At 47.5% G+C, this 18,383-nt stretch overlaps 1 protein-coding gene across 1 annotated transcript in view; it reads right to left on the bottom strand.

Annotated features, from left to right (window-relative positions):
- Window positions 1–11,924: 11,924 nt before the first annotated feature.
- The window catches only part of PAX7 (paired box 7), an 85,852-nt gene continuing 79,393 nt past the window's right edge, over window positions 11,925–18,383 (bottom strand). The window contains 2 exon segments of the mRNA NM_001303185.1: window positions 11,925–12,040; window positions 14,837–15,083. Coding sequence (NP_001290114.1) covers window positions 11,925–12,040; window positions 14,837–15,083 — 363 coding nt within the window.

Below are 18,383 nucleotides of genomic sequence, written 5' to 3'. Positions count from 1 at the left end.
AGACAGGAAGGTTTCCAGAGCAGGAAATCCAACCTTCAAGACAAAGCCTGAGCTCAGGGATCCTAATGCTGGCCTCCATTCCCGTTTGCCAATCATCACTCAAACCAAAATCTCTTGATGTTTGGCCAAAAGCAGGTTCACAGATGTCAGTGCTGTGTCCTCCTTGGGGCAATTAAATGGGTTGTGAGGGGTTGGGGAATAGGAGATCTGATTCCTTTCCTCCAAAGGCAGGAATGTAGTGCTTCCAAACCACAAGAGGAGACCTTCTCCTACTCCACCCTTGGCATTGCCCTTGGCAGTGGGAATGCAAGTTGGCAGTTTTTAGCAGGAATCAGTCTTGTGAGGTTCTTACCAGCTTCCCCATACAGCCTCCCAAATATTTATTTTAAAAATTCTTCCACATATTCCCCATCCTTTCCCTTTTTCATCTCCACCCATACCTGGCCAATATAGAAGAGTAAAGTCTATGAGCAACACATCCTACATTTGCCCATGGGGGTCCTCAAACAAAGGAGCATCCCTTCCCCTGGCAGTCAGCAAGCGATCGAGTTGGAAAAGGAAAACTGGGGGTGGAGTAGCACAGGGCTGCTCATATCTAACATCTGTCCGCCCATTTTGGATTGAGCTTCCTGATAGAGAAGAAAGGTTTCATCTCCCATGGAGATGGAATGAACTTGGGGCTAGCTGCTCCTAACCATACGACTTCGAGGTGCCACGTCTCTATCTGTTATTTTAGGAAGGCTCCCATTGCTCTGCATCACATTCAGGTGCTTTCCCATCACCACACACCCGAAGTGCTGGGGATGTGACAAAGCAGAACAGCTCAGCTGACATCCTGTGAATTAATCAGTGAGAAGGACCAGCCTTGATTAAATTAGAAACTCGCCAACTAATAGGGATGGCCCTCGATAAACAAGGGACTGGGAATGGTAGGGAGGGAGCAGCATGAGAAGGGATGACTTAGGCCACAAACACAGAGAACTCCTGGGGTTAAAGGGAGGCTAGAACAGATCCCAAAGTATCATCTCTTCCCACTTGGGAAGCATTTATCCCCACTTTCATACATACGGAATAATGCTGAGAGCTCTGTCCCTGACCAAAAGAGGTAAAAAAGAAACAAAATGGGTGTTACAGTGAGCTGCTGACTCTTCCTGGTGACAGAAGAAGGGATTTGGGATCAGATAAAGCACTTTCCTCCCTAACACCTTGTCTAACATCAGAGCCTTGGTGCCACCAAAGGCCATGGCAGCGCTGCGGAGCTCTCCCACCTCCTCCTCCCATTCCTCCTGGCCTGTGCATCCTCTGCATTTTCCTGCTGGTGACTCACAGGGAGTTAAGTGTTGCCTTTTTTGCTCTTTTTCTTCTTTTTCTTTCTTTCTTCAGAGCAAACTAGGCGGCAGAGCAAGTTGCTTTGCAGCCCTCCCCACCTCCGCTATGCCAGCGAATTTCCAATTTTCAGCTAATATCAAGGTCGTGACAGAAAGCGCAGAGGCCCTGGTAGGACATAATGGCAGAAGAATTGTAAATGTTGCTTTTAGTGAATGCAGAATGAGGAAGGGCCAAGAAGGGGAAATTTTCCATTCAGCGTTGGCCTCTGAAAAGCGAATACATTTTCTCCTCCAGTGTGTCGCATTAGATTTCCAGAGGTGCTCGGCACCAGGTACATGTCATTAGTAACAGTTTGCGTGGTAATGAATCCTTTTATTTCTCTTCCACACAGCTCATGAATACATAAAGAGGCTGGTTTTAGTCGCATCTGGTTCAGCTGCAGGAGCCTCACATAACTTAATTTCGCATCCTCTTCTGTACGGTGGCAAGCGCAGCTGGGGCCAGCCTTAAAGGCACAGGAGGTTCTCAAAATCTGAGCAAAACCTGGGATTGGAGGTGAGAGTCTTTCTGGGGATGGCCCTGAGCTGTCGTACTGGAGCTGGGCATCCTTTGTTGAATAGTGAGATGGACTTGCTTGGGTAATGGCAGCTATGGGTTGAGTTCAGCCATGGCAGCATGGGGTTGAGGTGGGTTTGGCCATGGCAACATGGAGTTGGGATGGGTTGGGTTCTGCCATGGCAACGTTGGGTTGGATGGTGTTTGCTCATGGCAACATTGGGTTGCTTGGAGTTTGGCCATGGCAATGTTGGGTTGGGTTTGGCCATAGCAAGGTGGAGTTGGTTCAACTGGAGCCATGTTAGGCTGGAATGAGTTCAGCTGTGGCAACATGGGGTTGGCTTGGGTTCACCTGTGACAACATATGGTTGGTTGGGTTTGGCCACAGCAACATGGGCCACAGCAACATTCAGCCTTGACAACTTTGGAGTTAGGTCTAGCCATGGCAATGTGGGGTTGGGTTGGGTTAAGCCATGGCAACGTGAAGCTGGGATGGATTCAGCTGTGGCAATGTTGGGCTGATCTTTTGGGAACATGCAATAGCTCAGAGCAGCCCAGCATTCCTCATGCTTCTGGTGAACAAAATCCTCTGTTGGGATTTATTTAATGCACGTCACCTCCCCAAACACAGGGAGCTTCTCCCCCCGCAACAAGTTTGTGAACAGAGAGCAAAGATCTGTTCTTTCTGCAAGCTCTGCCCTGGGGTCACTGAGCTGATGGGTGAGAGCTGAGGCTGCTGGGGCTTTGCTGAGGCCAAAAAATAACTGCCAGGAATTAGGGCTTCATTAACAGCCTCATAAAGCAGGCATGAGGCTGCTGCCAACACAGTGTGAGGCTGCTGTGCTTTCCTCTTCTGAAGTTTTATCTTTCTTAATTGCAATTGCTTTGTAATAATAATAATAAAGTGAGCATAACTAGAGAACTAATTAAGCCCAAGCCTCACCCAGCACCACCTGAAGCCAGACTAGCCTGACATTTCCTCCCTGAGCTTCCACCTGCCAACTGGAACTCGAGAGCAAGACTGCTTCTCCAACAAGACCCAACCTGCAGTTTGCAGAGGCTTTGAGAATGGGATGCTGGGAAGGCACTCAAATATGGACCTATGATGGGAGGGAGCTGAAGTTCATGTATTTCAGCTGAAGTTTTGGGGAGAACACCTCTGTAGGCAGTATTAGATCGTCCCCAAGCCAGGCATGGTCCAGTAGTAGGCAATATTAGATGGTCCCCACGGTCCCATAGGACAAATCCCTTTCAATGGGGACTTCAACCAAATAATAAAACAAAACTCTGGGTTTAGAGTAGCTTATGGGCTTTGCAGGGTGAAGCTGATCTCTGGGTGTAAGTACCTGAAGTGGGGAGCCTGAGGCAGTCCCATGGTGCAGCTTTTGGTGTGTCAGTGACATTCCATGAGTGGTGTCATCCCCAACACAGATCTCTGAAACATTTTGGGAAGGTTTTAAATTGAGATCTGAGCCTTGCAGAAGCGTTGGGCTGAGGGGCAGGTTGGGTGTGCTCAGATCTGGGTCAGGGCAGCCTTAGGGCAATGGTGATGCACGAAGCACTCCCAAATCCCCACCATGGGGAGAAGCTGTGCCTCTTCCAACAGAACAGTGTTAGGTTTTCTAGGTGAAGAGATATCCAAGAACAGAGTAACAAAAAAATAAAATTGTTTGTAATTTGTTAAGAAATCATTTCCTGCACAATCCCTGTCCACTCTGCCATGCAGCTGCAGGTAACTGCACTTTGAGACTTTGCAATAAACTCCTCTGCAGTTTTCCAACAGCTTTTGTCATCAGCGTAACTGAATTTACAATGGACATGGAGTATTTCTCCCTTGCTGACCTGCAGTTGTGCTGAACACAGACCACAGAATGCAAATTTTTGGTGAGAAACCTCCAGCTCTTGTGGTTTTGGGATTAAAACCTTGGAAATGAGGTCAACACACCTCGAAGCCACGAGGCTGAAAATGCACAGCTCCCCATTGCTTGTATGTGTGTGCAGACAGGGACCATTTTGGGGAGAGTACCAAAGTACCAACACATCACTGATTTTCAGTGCAAGAAGGGGCATTCATTCTCCCATCATAGGATCATAGAACCATTAAAGTTGGAGAAGACCTCTAAGATCACCCCAATCCATCCCCACCATGCCCACTGACCATGTCCCTCAGTGCCACATTTCCATGGTTCTTGAGCACCCCCGGGGACAGTGACTCCACCACCTTCCTGTAAACTCACTGATGGTCATTAGTTTAAAAATATCCTGTTTAAGACTGCAAGTCAGACAGTAAACAGAGCAGAGCATCATCCTAACCCTACCCCTAACTCACATCCCCTTGGTCCTGGAATGATGGACCCCAAGAAGCCCCAACCATTTGTGACCCATTGGGTTGGATGCCCAAATGTCCACTTCTCTCAAGACACATAAATGGGAAATTCAACCCCAAATAACTTTGCACTTTGCAAAAACTACCAACCAGGACCATCTCCTCTCCTTTCTCCTACAAACTTCCTCACTCTTCCTGTTTCCCATTCATTGGCGTGTCCGTTCACCCTTCCCCTATCCCACATCCCCCTGGTCCAGGTATGATCAACCCCAAGAAGCCCCACCACTCAGTATCCCATTGGATTGGGTGCCCAAATTCATGGGGTATCATTTCGGCTCGTCGCCCTACTTCTCCAGCTATAAAGAAAGAACATAATGGAAAAATAATTAAAAAACAGAAGAGAGGAATAAAAAAAAACCCACATCATTTTAAGGCAAAAAGGGAGGGGGGCCAGGAGATGCACGGAGCCAGTAGATAACCAGCAGATGTGATTTTTGCAGATAAGCGTAGTAATTTAGATAAATCTGGAGGCTTTAGAGCCTTTCGCTTGCGTTCCTTTTCTTTCTGTCTGATTTTTTTTTCAATTTTATCTCGCAAGTCAAGAGGAGGGGGAGCAGGAAGGGGGGGAGCGTAATCTTTGGGTACTTTTTCTTTTCTTTTTAATGTGTTTTTCCCCAGAAGGTGGGATGAGGCCGCTCTCCCCCCACGCACATGCACACACACAAACGCACACAGAAGATGGGGCTCTGTTTTTTAAAAGCAGCGGACAAAAATCAAAATATTTGAAAATGTATTTCATGGTAATTATGTCATATTTCATGGACTGATGCCACTACTGAAAGAGAGCCTGAATGCCTTAATTTGTATAGAAATTGTAATCATTTGTTCATTTCAAGGTGAAAATTGCATTTTTTAATTTAAATTGTATCCTGCGTGATAGTCTATTATCTAGTAAAATTGTCTCCATGTCTGAATGCCTTATATGCAGCTGCAATGCTTGTTACAAATCCCGTTATATTCATAAAAGCTTTGTCGACGTCTCGGGAAATGTGAACAGTTTCTTGTGGGTTTCTTCTCTCTGTTGTGTTTTTTTTTGTTTTTTTTTTTTTCCCTTTTTTCCCCTTTTCCCTCCCATTCTCATCCTCCCTCCCCTTCCTTCTCTCTTTTTTTTTTTTTTTTTCTTTTTTCCCATATCTGCTATTAATGACAATTAGCCTGGCTACACACAAAAGGCAATTCTGTGCAGAAAGATTTCCGCGTCATTTATTTCGGAGCGTGGCACCTCAGGTTGTGTTGGTAGGGAATAGGGGGCAATGGAGGAGAAAAGGATGGAAAAACCCAATGTGTTCTGCCCTGGGGATGGGAATTCTGCACTAAAGTCACCGTGGGGAGGAGAGGATGGGACGAGTGCCCCATTGATGCTCGGCGTTAGGAAACTGAGTGCCGCTCGCTGTAGGAATGCAGGATGAGCCATTGGGTTACTATAAATCAGCCAAACCTGTTAAAATTCTGGGCTGGTTTGTGCCGGGTGAGAACGTGGCCCGCCCAGGATGGGATATTAATTATATTAATCCTTCAAAAAGAAAGAAATGGGCCTCCCAAGGAAATCCTTTTTCAGTCATTTAATTCCCTTTCATACACCTCTCCCTGCTCGGAATACCCTGATTTTATGCAGGTCCACAGCCCATTATAATAAACTTCTCTACACCTATTCTGCAAAGAAATTGCTCATGGAATGCTGCAAGGCTGAAGGCTGCTGACAGCACAGCCACTCTCTGACTGCGACACCCGAACATGTCAACCAATGTGGGCTCATGTAAGTCACTTAACCTTCAGCTCTCTGTTCCTAAAACCATCATCTCTGAAACCATTGTGTTACAGTGGGGCTGGGATGGGTGACGTGATGGAGGAGAAATCAGAGCGATTTCTTTCAAAATATTTTGGTTTTAACATCAGGATTTTTTCCAAATTGTCTTTTATTAATAAGTCTTGAGTAAAGAGAAATGAGCATAAATCTCAGTTTCTTCAGTTCTGGTTTAAGAACTGGTTTAAAATTTCAGGTTAGAAAGGTAAAAATGTTCACCTTCCAGTTTGTTCTTCTCATATTTTTTAAATGAAAGCAAAATGGAGAAGTGAAAACAATCTCAGTACAAAAAAGATTTTGACCCTTTCCTCCTATTTCATTTTAGAAAAACGCATGTGAGAATGTCTGAGAAGATGATGTAAATAAGTTCAATTTGTTTGGCTTTTTTTCAGTAATTCAGAAGAAAAGTGCTAATTAGTGCCCTTCCAAATGTGCTAGGGCTGCATCCCCATGTGCTTTCCCCAGCTGCTGAATGGTAATGGCATGAAGTTGGGTACACATGTGCCTGTGTGTGTTCAGTGCTATCACATGGGGATCCATGAGGCCATGACACAGGGATCCGTGGCCATAACACATGGATATCCATGAAGCCATGGCATGGAGACCAATGGCCATGACACATGAATCCATGAGACCATGAGATAGGGACCCTTGAGGCCATGACATGAGGACTCATGAAGCCGTGACACTGGGGATCCATGAGACCAGGACACTGGAGACCCATGAGACCATGACCTGGGGACCTTTGGGGCCAAGACATGGGGACCCAGAGGCCATGACACAAGGTTCCCTAGGACCATGACACAGAAACACACGGCCATGACACTGGGGATCCATAAGGCCATGACACTGGAGATCCATAAGGCCAGGACACTGGAGACCCATGAGACCATGACCTGGGGACGTTTGAGGCCAAGACATGGGGACCCAGAGGCCATGACACAAGGTTCCCTAGGACCATGACACAGAAACACACGGCCATGACACTGGGGATCCATAAGGCCATGACACTGGAGATCCATAAGGCCATGACACGGGGATCCATGGCTGTGACACTGGGGGCCCATGAGGCCATGATGTGGGGATCCATGAGGCCATTGGACCTTGGGCACCCTGTGCTTGCAGAAAGTCGGTGCCCTTTGCCCAGACTGCAGATGCAGTGTGTTGGCAAAAGTTAGCAGCTGGTGTCAAATGGCCTTGACTCTGATTTATCACTGGTTTATCAGCAGATTAAAGTTGACAACAGCTTAGGGCCATAATTGAGCAGTGATCCTTGTTGCAGGAGCTGCGTCGGTCCGGAGCAGCTCCCTTGTGGGCTCACTCATGCCCTTGATATCATCCACAGGGCAACATTTGGGCTCTGATGAGGTCTGGGAGATGTCCTGTGCTGCTCTGATAAGGCTCGAGCTGCCAGAAAAGAGGACAAGGAGCTCTGGGAACAGTTGAGGGCAGTGTTGAAACACAACGGCACTGTCTGGATGCGGCCAGCGCAGGAGCAAGATTGTGTTAGGGAGGGCAAAGAGCTTCCAGCAGCAGAGCGGGATGGAAAATAGGGCTGTAGCTATAGAAATAATGCTGCCCTGTTTTAGGGCTCCTGGGAAATGATGGGAGAAGCCTTATGAGGGCAGGGCAGACCCCATGCCTGGGTGCTCCCAGTGCTGGCAGAGTCCCCGCAGCCCCCAGCTCCTCACTGCCCCTCTACGGAATGATCCCTCTGCTGAAAGGCAACCAGAAAATAAATAAATTTAAAAAACCCACCGAACACCAGAGACTAATTACCCTGCTTTCTGCATGTGGATATTGGTCCAGCACTGCTTGGATGGAGATCAACTTATTTTACGGGGGAACCAAAACATCTTCAGATGGGACTGGCTTTGTTTAAAGGCAAAATGCCTTATTACCCACTGCCGAAGCCCCGAGCCATGCCTTGCTCTGCAGAGTTTCAAAATATTGTTCCGCTTGTTGCTGCTGTGCTTTGCCCTCTAACGAGAGCCAGGTGCCTGCGGAGTCAGAGCAGCAGTGCAGTCCTGTCCTGCCTCCCTCTGCCCCACCATCACTCGCTGAAAATCAATGTATAAAGACATAGGTGTGTTTGGAACAGGCGGGGTGACTGTCCTTCCCTTGTGAAAAGTTGCAGTGAAATTGGATGTTTCATTTCTTCACGTAGCTTTTCATTAAGGAATTGGACTCAGTGATCTGTATGGCAGTTGGGCTTGATGGTCCTCACGGGTCCTTTCCAACTTGGTATGAATCATAGACAGAATCACAGAGTCCTCAAGGTTGGAAAAGACCACTGAGATCACTGACTCCAACCATCAACCCATACCCACGATGCCCACCCATAGAACCATAGAATCATTAAGGTTGGAAAGCCCACTAAGATCATCCACTCGCTGACCCATCACCACCACACCCACTAAATCCTCCAAATGAAGTGCACAATTTTGCTTTTTTTGAGCAAAAACATCTGCGGTTTGCCTGTTGCGTTTGGCTGTTGTTGGTTTACCACTTTTTCCCCTTGAGCTCGGCAGAGCGCGTAAAGCAAACAAGCCACCCAAAGACACCTTTAATCCTTTTTTTATCTTTTTTTTTAATGTATAACAGTTATGCCTGAGTTACAGAGAGACACCTACAGGCAGCAGGTAGTTAAAGCAAATACCAGTTTCTCTTTCTACTATTACTACTCCATATAGCTGAATAAATTATGGTGCGATTATATATATACACACGCACGCACGCAGGCACACACGCACACACACTCCCAGGCAGGCATACACATGGAGCAAAATGGCTATGAGTCAAACACAGAAGCAACATATCCGCAGTTACTAGGAATAAGGAATGTCCTATAGTGCTATGTAGATATTCCCCAGGTGGGTATATGGAGGTGTTAGGGATGACGGGTTAGAAGCGTTAAATACACAAAGTCTCTGAGCGACAGGAGCCAATCTGCTGAATTATTGGACACAGTGAGGAAATGTCCATTTTTGTGGTCTCAGGACGGTGCTGAGAGGTGAAGCAGGGGCGTGGGGAGGTCCAAAACCCATTGGTGGGTTGGCTGTCCCCCAAGGATCTCAGTCTGCAGGCATGGAAGAAATGTCGACCTGAGAGAACGGCTCCGGAGCGTGGCCCTTTGCTCGTTGGCTTCTTGTGTGGTTGGGATCCGTGGGTACCCAACAAAGCCACCATTGGGTGGAGGTCTGCTCCATCTGCGCGTCCCTCAAGGTCCCACCACCAGCTCTGCTCTTCCACGCTCGGTTTTCTTTCGCCTCCCTCTGTTCTGTCCCACCCTACCCCCTGAGTTTGTCTCTTTTCAGCAGAACTGAGGTTGGCAACCCGTAAAACAAAAGGAAAAGAAAAATAAAATAAAATACTTGGACTCTCATACATGAATGTACCTTCAGAACAAAACGAAGAAGCAAACAACAAAAAAAAAAAGAATTCCCCAAATCAAACCCGTCCCACCCCAAAGATTCTGGAATGTATTTTGAAAACACACAATAGGCAAAATTTCTACATTTCGCCCTCCCCACTCCCCCATTTTTTTTTCTTTTTTCTTTTTTAAATTTTTTTTAATATATTTTTCTTTAACTAGCACGGCACTCACTGTGTTTTTAGTATTTAAAAAAAAAAAAAAAAGGAAGAAAGGAAAAAAAAAAAAAAAAAAAGAAAGTCAACTTTCTATAAACATACAGCACATGACCAAATTTCCAACTAATGTACAAAGTGCGACCACGAGGGAAAGGTCAGAGAACAGCTATGGGTGCTAGCGGGGCGATCTGGATTCCCCTACAAACTCTATTTACAGCAGTGCCCGGGTACTCACGGACTTTCAGGTGAAGGTGAACGGCAAACAGGTTTCTGCGGTGCTCCCTCTATTTAAGACTTTAATTGGTGGGGTTCTGTGCACCGCTCCTCGGGGGTGGTTGGGAGGTGGGCTGGGATGCACGGCTGGGAGATAGGATGGAGTGGGGAGAAGAGAGCTGGTAGGATTTTGCTAGTGGGAGCGATTCTCGTGACAAACTGAAACTTTCCTTCTAGTTTTGCAGGCAGCGAGGAATGCATTTGGTCAGAAATTTCAGTGTGAAGTAGTGGGGATTGTTGGCCTCTTGTTAAAGAGTGGGTTGTTTTAGCAAATGGGTGTTTCTGGCATTGACCCCTATGCTCGTGTCCAACACAGACACCCTTGTTCTTGCCCTAGAACCCCCTGTTCTGACACGGCAGTCACAGAAGGTGACTTGGGAATAACAGTTAAGCTAGGACTGGAGTTCAGAAGGGATTTCTCCCTTTGATCAGCTCAAGAGCAGCAGCTTGTGTTGCTTACCAAGACCTCAGACTGGCACAAACTGGGGATGGCGTGACTAGCAGAATGGCCAAGCTGGTGTGTTAGCACACTTTTAGGAATGTAGGCTCCATCACCCACATGCAGCAAAGCTGATCAATGCTGTATATGGGTCTGAAAGGACACTGAGCAATGTAAGAAGCAAAATTCGGCTTTGGTCCCGACAGGTATTTGCCCACATGGCTCAGGAAAAAGCAGCTTGGAGGTTCGTGATAAATGAGGCGGGGGCAAGGCAGGGGGGGGTTCCCCAGGAAAACGTTGTTTCAGCTGCAAAAACAACGTCGGATTATTTGGAAAGAACTGAAGAAACAGCAGTAAGAAAAAAAGGGCACAGCAGAAGTGTCTGTAACAACCTGGGCCTAGAAGTATGTGCTGGAGCAGAACTCATCTGACCGTGCAGCCCCATTTTCATTCAGGTGGAACCTTGCAGCAGAACCCCATTCTGCACACTGACCCTCTGAAACACCTTTGACTCTTCCTTCTCTCCACTGTTTTTGCTCTTTATGGCCAACTTCTCTCCCACTGAAGGATGGAAGGGCCACGACAGTCCTCACCCTTGCTGATTGCAAGGGCAAAAGCTCCACAGTAGTCATCTGTATCTGATGCCCTCTCTCTGGCCAGAGTTTGCTACCACATCTTCTGCCACTATCTGATGCCCGTGTCCTTTTGGTGATAACCAGGTCAAACTTGGTCCCTATGAAGAAACGTAAATGTTGCTCGTGCCTGTGCCCAAATCTCCCGTCCTCATGCAGCAATTCACATTTACACCTTCCAAAGGTCCCAGGCTGGACGGACATCCACCCTGCCCCTGCTTAGCAGCAATCTGGCCTGCTTTGGCCCTGCTTTGGGAAGCCATCAGTGAGAACAGAGGGGTAGAGTGGGGTGGGGACATTTGTTGTCTCTTTAATTTACGTTTGAGCTTTTTGTTTGTCTTTGTGTGTTTGTTCATATTTCTTGTGTTCATGATGCTGTTTTTTGTTGTTGTTGTTGTTGTTGTTGTTTTTTGTTTAAAACAAGTTCTTATATTTGGTCCATAGGTCTTCTGTGGTCCCAAATTACATCATCCTTAACAGTCAGCTTGGTTATTCCTTCCTATATAACATTCACCAAATTTACACCAATGGAAAGAAAAGGAAACAAAAAGAAAAGATCAATTTGGCTTTGACTATGCCAACTACCTAGATCAATGGAAAGTCCTTAAGCGTGGGCAAAACGCCATGGCCAGGTGGAGGGAGGGCATGAACTCAGGGTTAATAAATGTACCCAACCTATTGTCTCTGGCCACAGAATTCAGGTCAATGAGGCCAGGCTTGCCTCTGAGCACTCTGGGAGGAGCTGGATTCTTGGAGAGCCCTCCCCATCTTTCCCGTCTCCTTCTCAAGTTGATGCGAGGTGGAAGGGAGTTGGGAAGGAGTAGGGTCCGGGTACAGGCAGATCCCTGGAAGGCTGGTAGTGTTTCTCCAGTGGTACCGAGTTGCTGGAGTGGGTTGTTGGCACGGTTGGGCTCTTCAGTAAGCTTGGCCTGTCTCTACTGGTAGGAGCCCCAGAACGGCCGAATGTTCTCCCAGCTTCATCCTGCGCTGCGTGGACAGGCTCACGTTCTTGGCCAAATAATCAACAGCAGCTGAAGAGAGAGGTGATGGGGGAAAGGAGAGTGAGAAAACAGCACAACATGAGGTTTATTATTTAGTGGAAATGAGGTATTTGCCATCAAAGGATGTGTGACCAACAGACCCTGCAGACTGATTCTTAGAAATTGATGCTTGGATCAGTGGTTGTGCTCCTAGGAAAGGGTGTATCCTTCTAGATCAACCTGCCAGGGCTGTGGGTCCCTCACATCTCCTCACGGACCTACTAAGGTTGAAGATCCTACTTCTGCCATAGAAAATGGTGTTTCCAGGGGAGCTGCCCAAGGATAAGCCTGAGACAGCTCCAGCCTCACCCCGTGCCACCAGCGATGCCGCTGCAAATGAAATTTCAGCAGGACCTCACCAGCCTGGACAGGGCTTCAATGTGACTCAGCCACCACATGCTGACTCATCCCTCTGTCCTCAGGGAAATACTTTATCTCTGTCTTGGTGAGAAATGCATTCCAACTCGCCAGCCTGCCCCACGGTCTGGGGGGGGACGAGGAGCGGGGCAGGATGGTGACACTGCTCATTAGCTGAGCTTCAGTCAAAGTCTCTCCCTTTCCCTGGCTTTAATGTCTCAAATTAGATTAATAAGGAGCTGGCAGGAGATGTACAATCGGTGCCAATGAGTAAACAAATTTCAGCCATCAACATCTTGTCAGATGCCTGCCCCAGAGGAGGTCCCTTCCAGACACAAATTCTTATTAGACTTGTCATATCTATTAGAATTCCTTTCACGCTTCTGCGTTCCATCACCGGCATCATTAACACAGCTCCGGCCTTTGGGAACTGCAAGGACCACATTAATCTGGCATCGCTGCTCCTCACTGGCTGGGACAGCACTGGCTGGTGTGTGGGGAGCAGACAGGGTACAACTTCTACTGGTGGCACTCGGTTGGACACTTGGAGGTGGCATGGTTGGGCTGGTGCTCCTCCTGGACTGGGAGGAATCCCAGTAGGAGCAGCTTGTCTTGAGCACTAGGCTCTTCAAGTTGTGTGATGGTGCCTCCAACTTCATAGGGTTAGAGGCTGGGGAAGACTGCTCTATGGCTTGTGTCCAAACCTTATCAGTTTGTTCCCCTGATATTTCAGGTGATCACATTAAATAGCTGCTTTGTAAAGCTCTGTGTGTGTGTGTTTGGTGCCTGTGCTCTGGGAGAAGGGAATCACAGAATCATTAAGGTTGGAAAAGATCACCAAGATCATTAAGATCTGCTAAATATAAAATGCGCTGAGAAAGGCAAGAAAAAAATGTTGTTATATCAAGGTCATAACCATGCAAGACCTTGCTCAACAGTACTAATTACCAACAAAATGGTTTCTTCACATAGAGATCACTATAAATGGAGCTCATTATAAGAAAAGCTTGTAGAGAAGATTTATGTATTGCCTCTATTTAGCTGGACACACAAATATCCACAGCTGGATATATCTGGGGTAACTCTACCAGCCATGCAAGACTTGCTGTTGGCAGCTTGAATGGGAAAACATTCCTGCTCCAAACTGAGCCCTGTGGCTCCTAAACTGAATGGACATCCAACAGAAAAGAGGGAGAGAAATCAGGAAAGGCAATAAAACAGCATAGATGGGGCTGGGTGGGCAGCTCTTCAAGGAGAGGCCCAAGTGAAAATTCCTGCAGCAAACCAAGACAAACCCTTCTTTCTCTTTCCCTCTCCTTTGCTGGTCACTCTCCTTTCAAAAACGTAGCTCGTCCTCCTTATTTTATTTTTTACACACATGGGTGTGACTAACGTCTTGCCTAAGGGAATCTTTATTGGAAATACATGGTATTGGAATTTGTTTAAGATTTTTATCAATAGCACGTGTGTCCAGCCTCACATCCAGAAGCGAGGGGAAGGTCAAGGGGTCACAGATCAAACTCCCGAAAAACAAAAAAAGGAGGGGTGGGGGGAAGCTGCTATTGATCCCGTCTGCCGCCACAGCCGGTTCTCATTTAGCTGGAGAAGTTAAAGACATTAAAGGGCTGTGACGGAGAGGGGAATAAAAAGCCACAGCCAAATGGAAGGAAAGGTCATTGAGGACAAGCTATGGGCAAGCAGGAGTGCTCCCGGAGGAAGAGGATGCACCTTTAACCCTCTGCAGATCACCCTCTCGCAACACCATACTCATTATTAGTTTAACACCAGCAGGTGAGCCCTTTGGCAGGGTTTCTGGAGGAGAAACAGACCTTCCCTGGGTCGCAGTGCCTTCCAGGTCTGAGCTGTGGGTTGAGGATTGCAATTCCAGCCTCACTTTGGCTGTAGTAGGATCGCACCCTGGTTGGTTGGCAGACATTGGTTTTATGGTTTTTGTAGGGAAAGCTGAGCATGGAACCATCCCTTACCCTACACAGGGCAGGGGAAGAACAAACAGACATAGTTCTGCATCCCTAAATGATGGTATTAAAATCCCATTGGCTGAGCAGGGTGAACATGCTGTTGGGCTTTTGCAGAAGTAAGCACTGGAGAGGAAGAAGGAAAGGGTTGGAACTGGATGATCTTTTAGGTCCCTGCCAATCCAAGCTGTTCTATGACTCTAAGTTCTTGTTCTTTTTATTTTCTAGCAGAAATGTTTTACCTAAAATACATTATTTGGGACTTTGGGAGTGCAAGGTTGACGGGAGCAACCTCTATATGGAGCAATCTCCATCTATCAGGTTCAATTTTTCTCTCTTAGTGGACAGACTTCTTTCCAATTCCATCCCAATCCCTTCCATGGCAATACCCACACATTCTTAGATCCCTCCCTCTCCTCTCCTGATCCCAGTGCAGGGGCCACCCAGCACTTACTTTGTCCATACTGCCCATACTGGTATCCAGCCACTGGGTCCACGCTGTAACTGGTGGTGCTGTAGGTGGGAGGACAGTAGGACTGCGAGGTCGGGAGGCTGTCCACGGACTTGATGGAGTCACTCCGCTGGCTGCAGCTGGCAGAGATGGAGTTGGTGGTGTCCAGGCCACCGTGAAGGGGAGAGATGGAGAAGTCAGCCTGGGGCTGCGGAGGAACCCCGCTGGGGTTGCTCAGGATGCTCATCACCTGGGGAAACACAGCAGGCAATGTGTCATCAGGGGTAGGAGAGACAGACAGTCTACCAGGATGGAGAATGAAGGCTGCTTCCACCTGGTAAAAACAGACCTCACTTTTGGTTCCTCTGTGCCTAAGGCTTTATTTCAGAGAACTGTTGAATCATCGAGGTTGGAAAAGACAGCAAAGATCTCCTTGTCCAAACAATCATCCCATCACCTATGCTCACTAAACCATATCCTTCATACGCATCCAACCTACTAGTTTCATGTTTTTGTTGCCCTCTTTTTTAATGTTTTAATTATATATATATATATATATATAAAGAGGCTTTGTTACTTACATGCCTTAACTATATTAGATATTTTATATGTTGCCCAAACCCATTCCTTTTCACCCACTGCAGCCCAGGCAAATGTTGGATGCCCATAATTTTTATTTGAAAGACCTTCCTAAGGGATAACAGAGAGGTTCCTTCCTGGCACACTCAGCCTTCGGTTGCTCTTTGCTGCCCTGCCAACAATGTCATTGAGCACCAGAGAAAGGAATAAACCAAGGAAAGCACAAGGGATGCACAAGTCAAGACACACAGTTTCCTAAAGGGACAGCAGCTACTGCCATTGGAAGTCTGCATGGGGGGTTGTTAATGGAGGTCCCAAAACATTCTGGTTTTGATACATTCTGCTTTAGGGACAGAAATGTCAAAGTTCTCTTCACTCTGAAATGTCCATGAGTTCAAAGATGACAGGTCATTGCAGCACGGTACTTGGTTTTAGAACATAATTCAATTTGCACACAAGCTATCTTCCTGCTTTGAGACCTGAAACAGATGCATTTACGCTGCTTTTGTCGTGTTTTGTTTCTTTTTTTTCCCCACCAAAATGCCAGATTTGTTCCTGTGGGTGAGCGTGGGGCAAGCCAATGCCTACAGGCCTCCATCCTGATATACTGCCTTAATGCAATTGCCTCCTGCAATCAGCAAAGTGACCCCTGGGTGCCTGGTTAAGGGTGTGAGGAGTCTGTGGGACTGGCGGCGCTGAATTTGTGCTGGGAGAGGTGAGGGGACAACTCATCACCTCGGGGGGCCACGGGCAGCGCTGGGATGGCTGAAAATCTCCGACTTTAGCATAACCTTATTGACATCAATTAAAGTGGCAAATTGGAAATATTTGGAGCCTGGCAAGTGGTAAAATGAGCCCTTTATCCCCCGCCAGCGGCCTGGTGAGCTATTGTGCAGAGCATCCATTCTCTGGAAGGACACAAGAGTTGTTGTATAGAGCGCCGGGTCCCCTTCCTCTTCGTCTCTGTCCCCTCCTCCCTCACCTTCCTGCTGGACTGGGGCTTAGGGGATGCACTGCCCTTTGCTTTCTAAAGCTTCTCCTCCCCCCGGAAGGGCCCCGGAGCCCTGCAAAGCCGCTTTGCCTTGATGGGATCCCACCTCCCGACTCTGCCAGCATGAGATCCTTCCCAGATTTGTCTGGGGGGGAATTTTGGAGCAGGGCTGGCTGGGCCCCTGCGGAGGGGGAGTTAAAAAGCCTGGAAAATCAGTCTAACCCTGAGCACTGGGACAGGGATGGAGGAACAAGCTTCGGATGAGTAGCACAGAGCTCACTTACCCTGCCCTCCTTTGAGTTTTCCATCCTGCACCGAGCGTAGGTTTGCTGCTGGTCCACACAAGATAAAAAGCAATGGAGCTGTTTCATCCATTGGAGCCTAAATCCCCTCCAGCCCTCCAGGCACATCACCTCAATGAAGCCATGAGATGAAGTTTTTTAGCCACAACCACTTGCCCGTGGAACCCCCTGCCCCATGACAGCGGGGGGATGAAGAGAGGAAATTGCATTTAAATATGCAAGACAGAGTGGATTAATAGGAGAGCAGAGCTGTGAGGGTGGATGTAACGCAAACATCTCTGCCTCAAGGCTTATGCAACAGGGAAATCATGCAAGTGCTGCCCCAACGTTGATTTTCCAGCTGCAAAGTTGTTTGTAACCTTCCACTAAAGCTGGGTCACGAACTTTGATCTGGCTCAGCCACAAATCCCCCTCCTCTGCCCCTCGGTCCCTGCAGATACCCCTCCTAGCACCAGGGCTGGAGGTGTCACAGCCTGCCCCAATGGGTATCCGGGATGCTCATGTCTACAGCAGCCACAAAACGCTACTGCCTTTCATCTGAGAACCGAATCAGATGTTTAAAACAATAAACATCCTCCCTGCACACAGATATGTGAATTCTGTGCTATTTTTGGCAAGCTCCAGCTCAGGCAGCACCAAGCAGGGCTGTTTTGCTGCTCCCTTTCCGAGGTGTAGAGCTACAGATTTGCTGCATGCACTGCAAACCTCTGCAGGTGCAGAGAGAAATCATGTGCTAGAAAACAATGTGCAACTGGAACTACTCAGAGATCGGAGGGTTTGCTGGTGCTCTCCCTCCTGGCCATCTCCCCCATAAGAGTCAGCTGCTTTATATTACTCAGGAAAAATAAAAGGGTCTTAAAGCAAGTAGAAGTCATATTAACACTTCCGCTAAGGCCCTTTTAAAAAGAAAGGGGGATGTAAAGCTGTGTTGGTAAATGAAACCCAGATTCACACTCTTCACACTCATAGGAGCTGAGACGGGAGAAGACACTTGCAGAAATCCTGCTAAAGACAGTAATTGGCTTTAATCAGTCAGAATCAGGGCTGATTTCTAATCCTGGCTCTGCTACTGACTCTGAAGGGTTCGTGCGAGTCACTTAAGCTGGGACTCAGCTAACCTGAGCCGTGCGATGCTGTTTCTGGTCTGTGCTAATCCTCCAGAATCCACCTACAGAGAGAGTGATACCTCTGAAGGACCATTCCTCCCATCTCCAGACCCATCTCTGAAAAAAAAGATGGTCAGAATTTCCCTCTGGAAATGCGTAGCGAGACGTAAGGATGCCAATATTACACCAGGATGGTGAACAGCCCCCAGAGCACTGCCGACCATGGGAACATCTGTCTTTTTGCCTTTTCCAGGCATGCTGTGAGCAGTTTGGGACTGGGCTTCACCAGGACCCTGTTTGCATCCAATCCATCCCAGGACATGAAGGTGTTGGGAATAACAAGAGCAACATGGAGATTTCTGCTCCATCTCTGCTCTGCAGCCCCCCAGCATGGATAACCATCGGCCAGCACTATCTGACTTCTTGTTTCAGTTGGATAAACTCATTTTCCAGGCAACTTTTGAACTTAGGAAGGTGCGGGGGCATCTGGAGAAATCCCCTCCTCAAGAATGCCACGTCCTTCTCCCCTTTTTTTTCTGACCTTGCTTTCTTATAATTTATTACTTCTTGGT

Source organism: Meleagris gallopavo, chromosome 23, assembly GCF_905368555.1.
Source record: "Meleagris gallopavo chromosome 23, MGAL_WU_HG_1.1, whole genome shotgun sequence".
In the NCBI taxonomy this organism is placed as follows: domain Eukaryota; kingdom Metazoa; phylum Chordata; class Aves; order Galliformes; family Phasianidae; genus Meleagris; species Meleagris gallopavo.
Note: the sequence above shows the minus strand (reverse complement) of the source record. Positions and strands in the feature narration are given on the sequence as shown.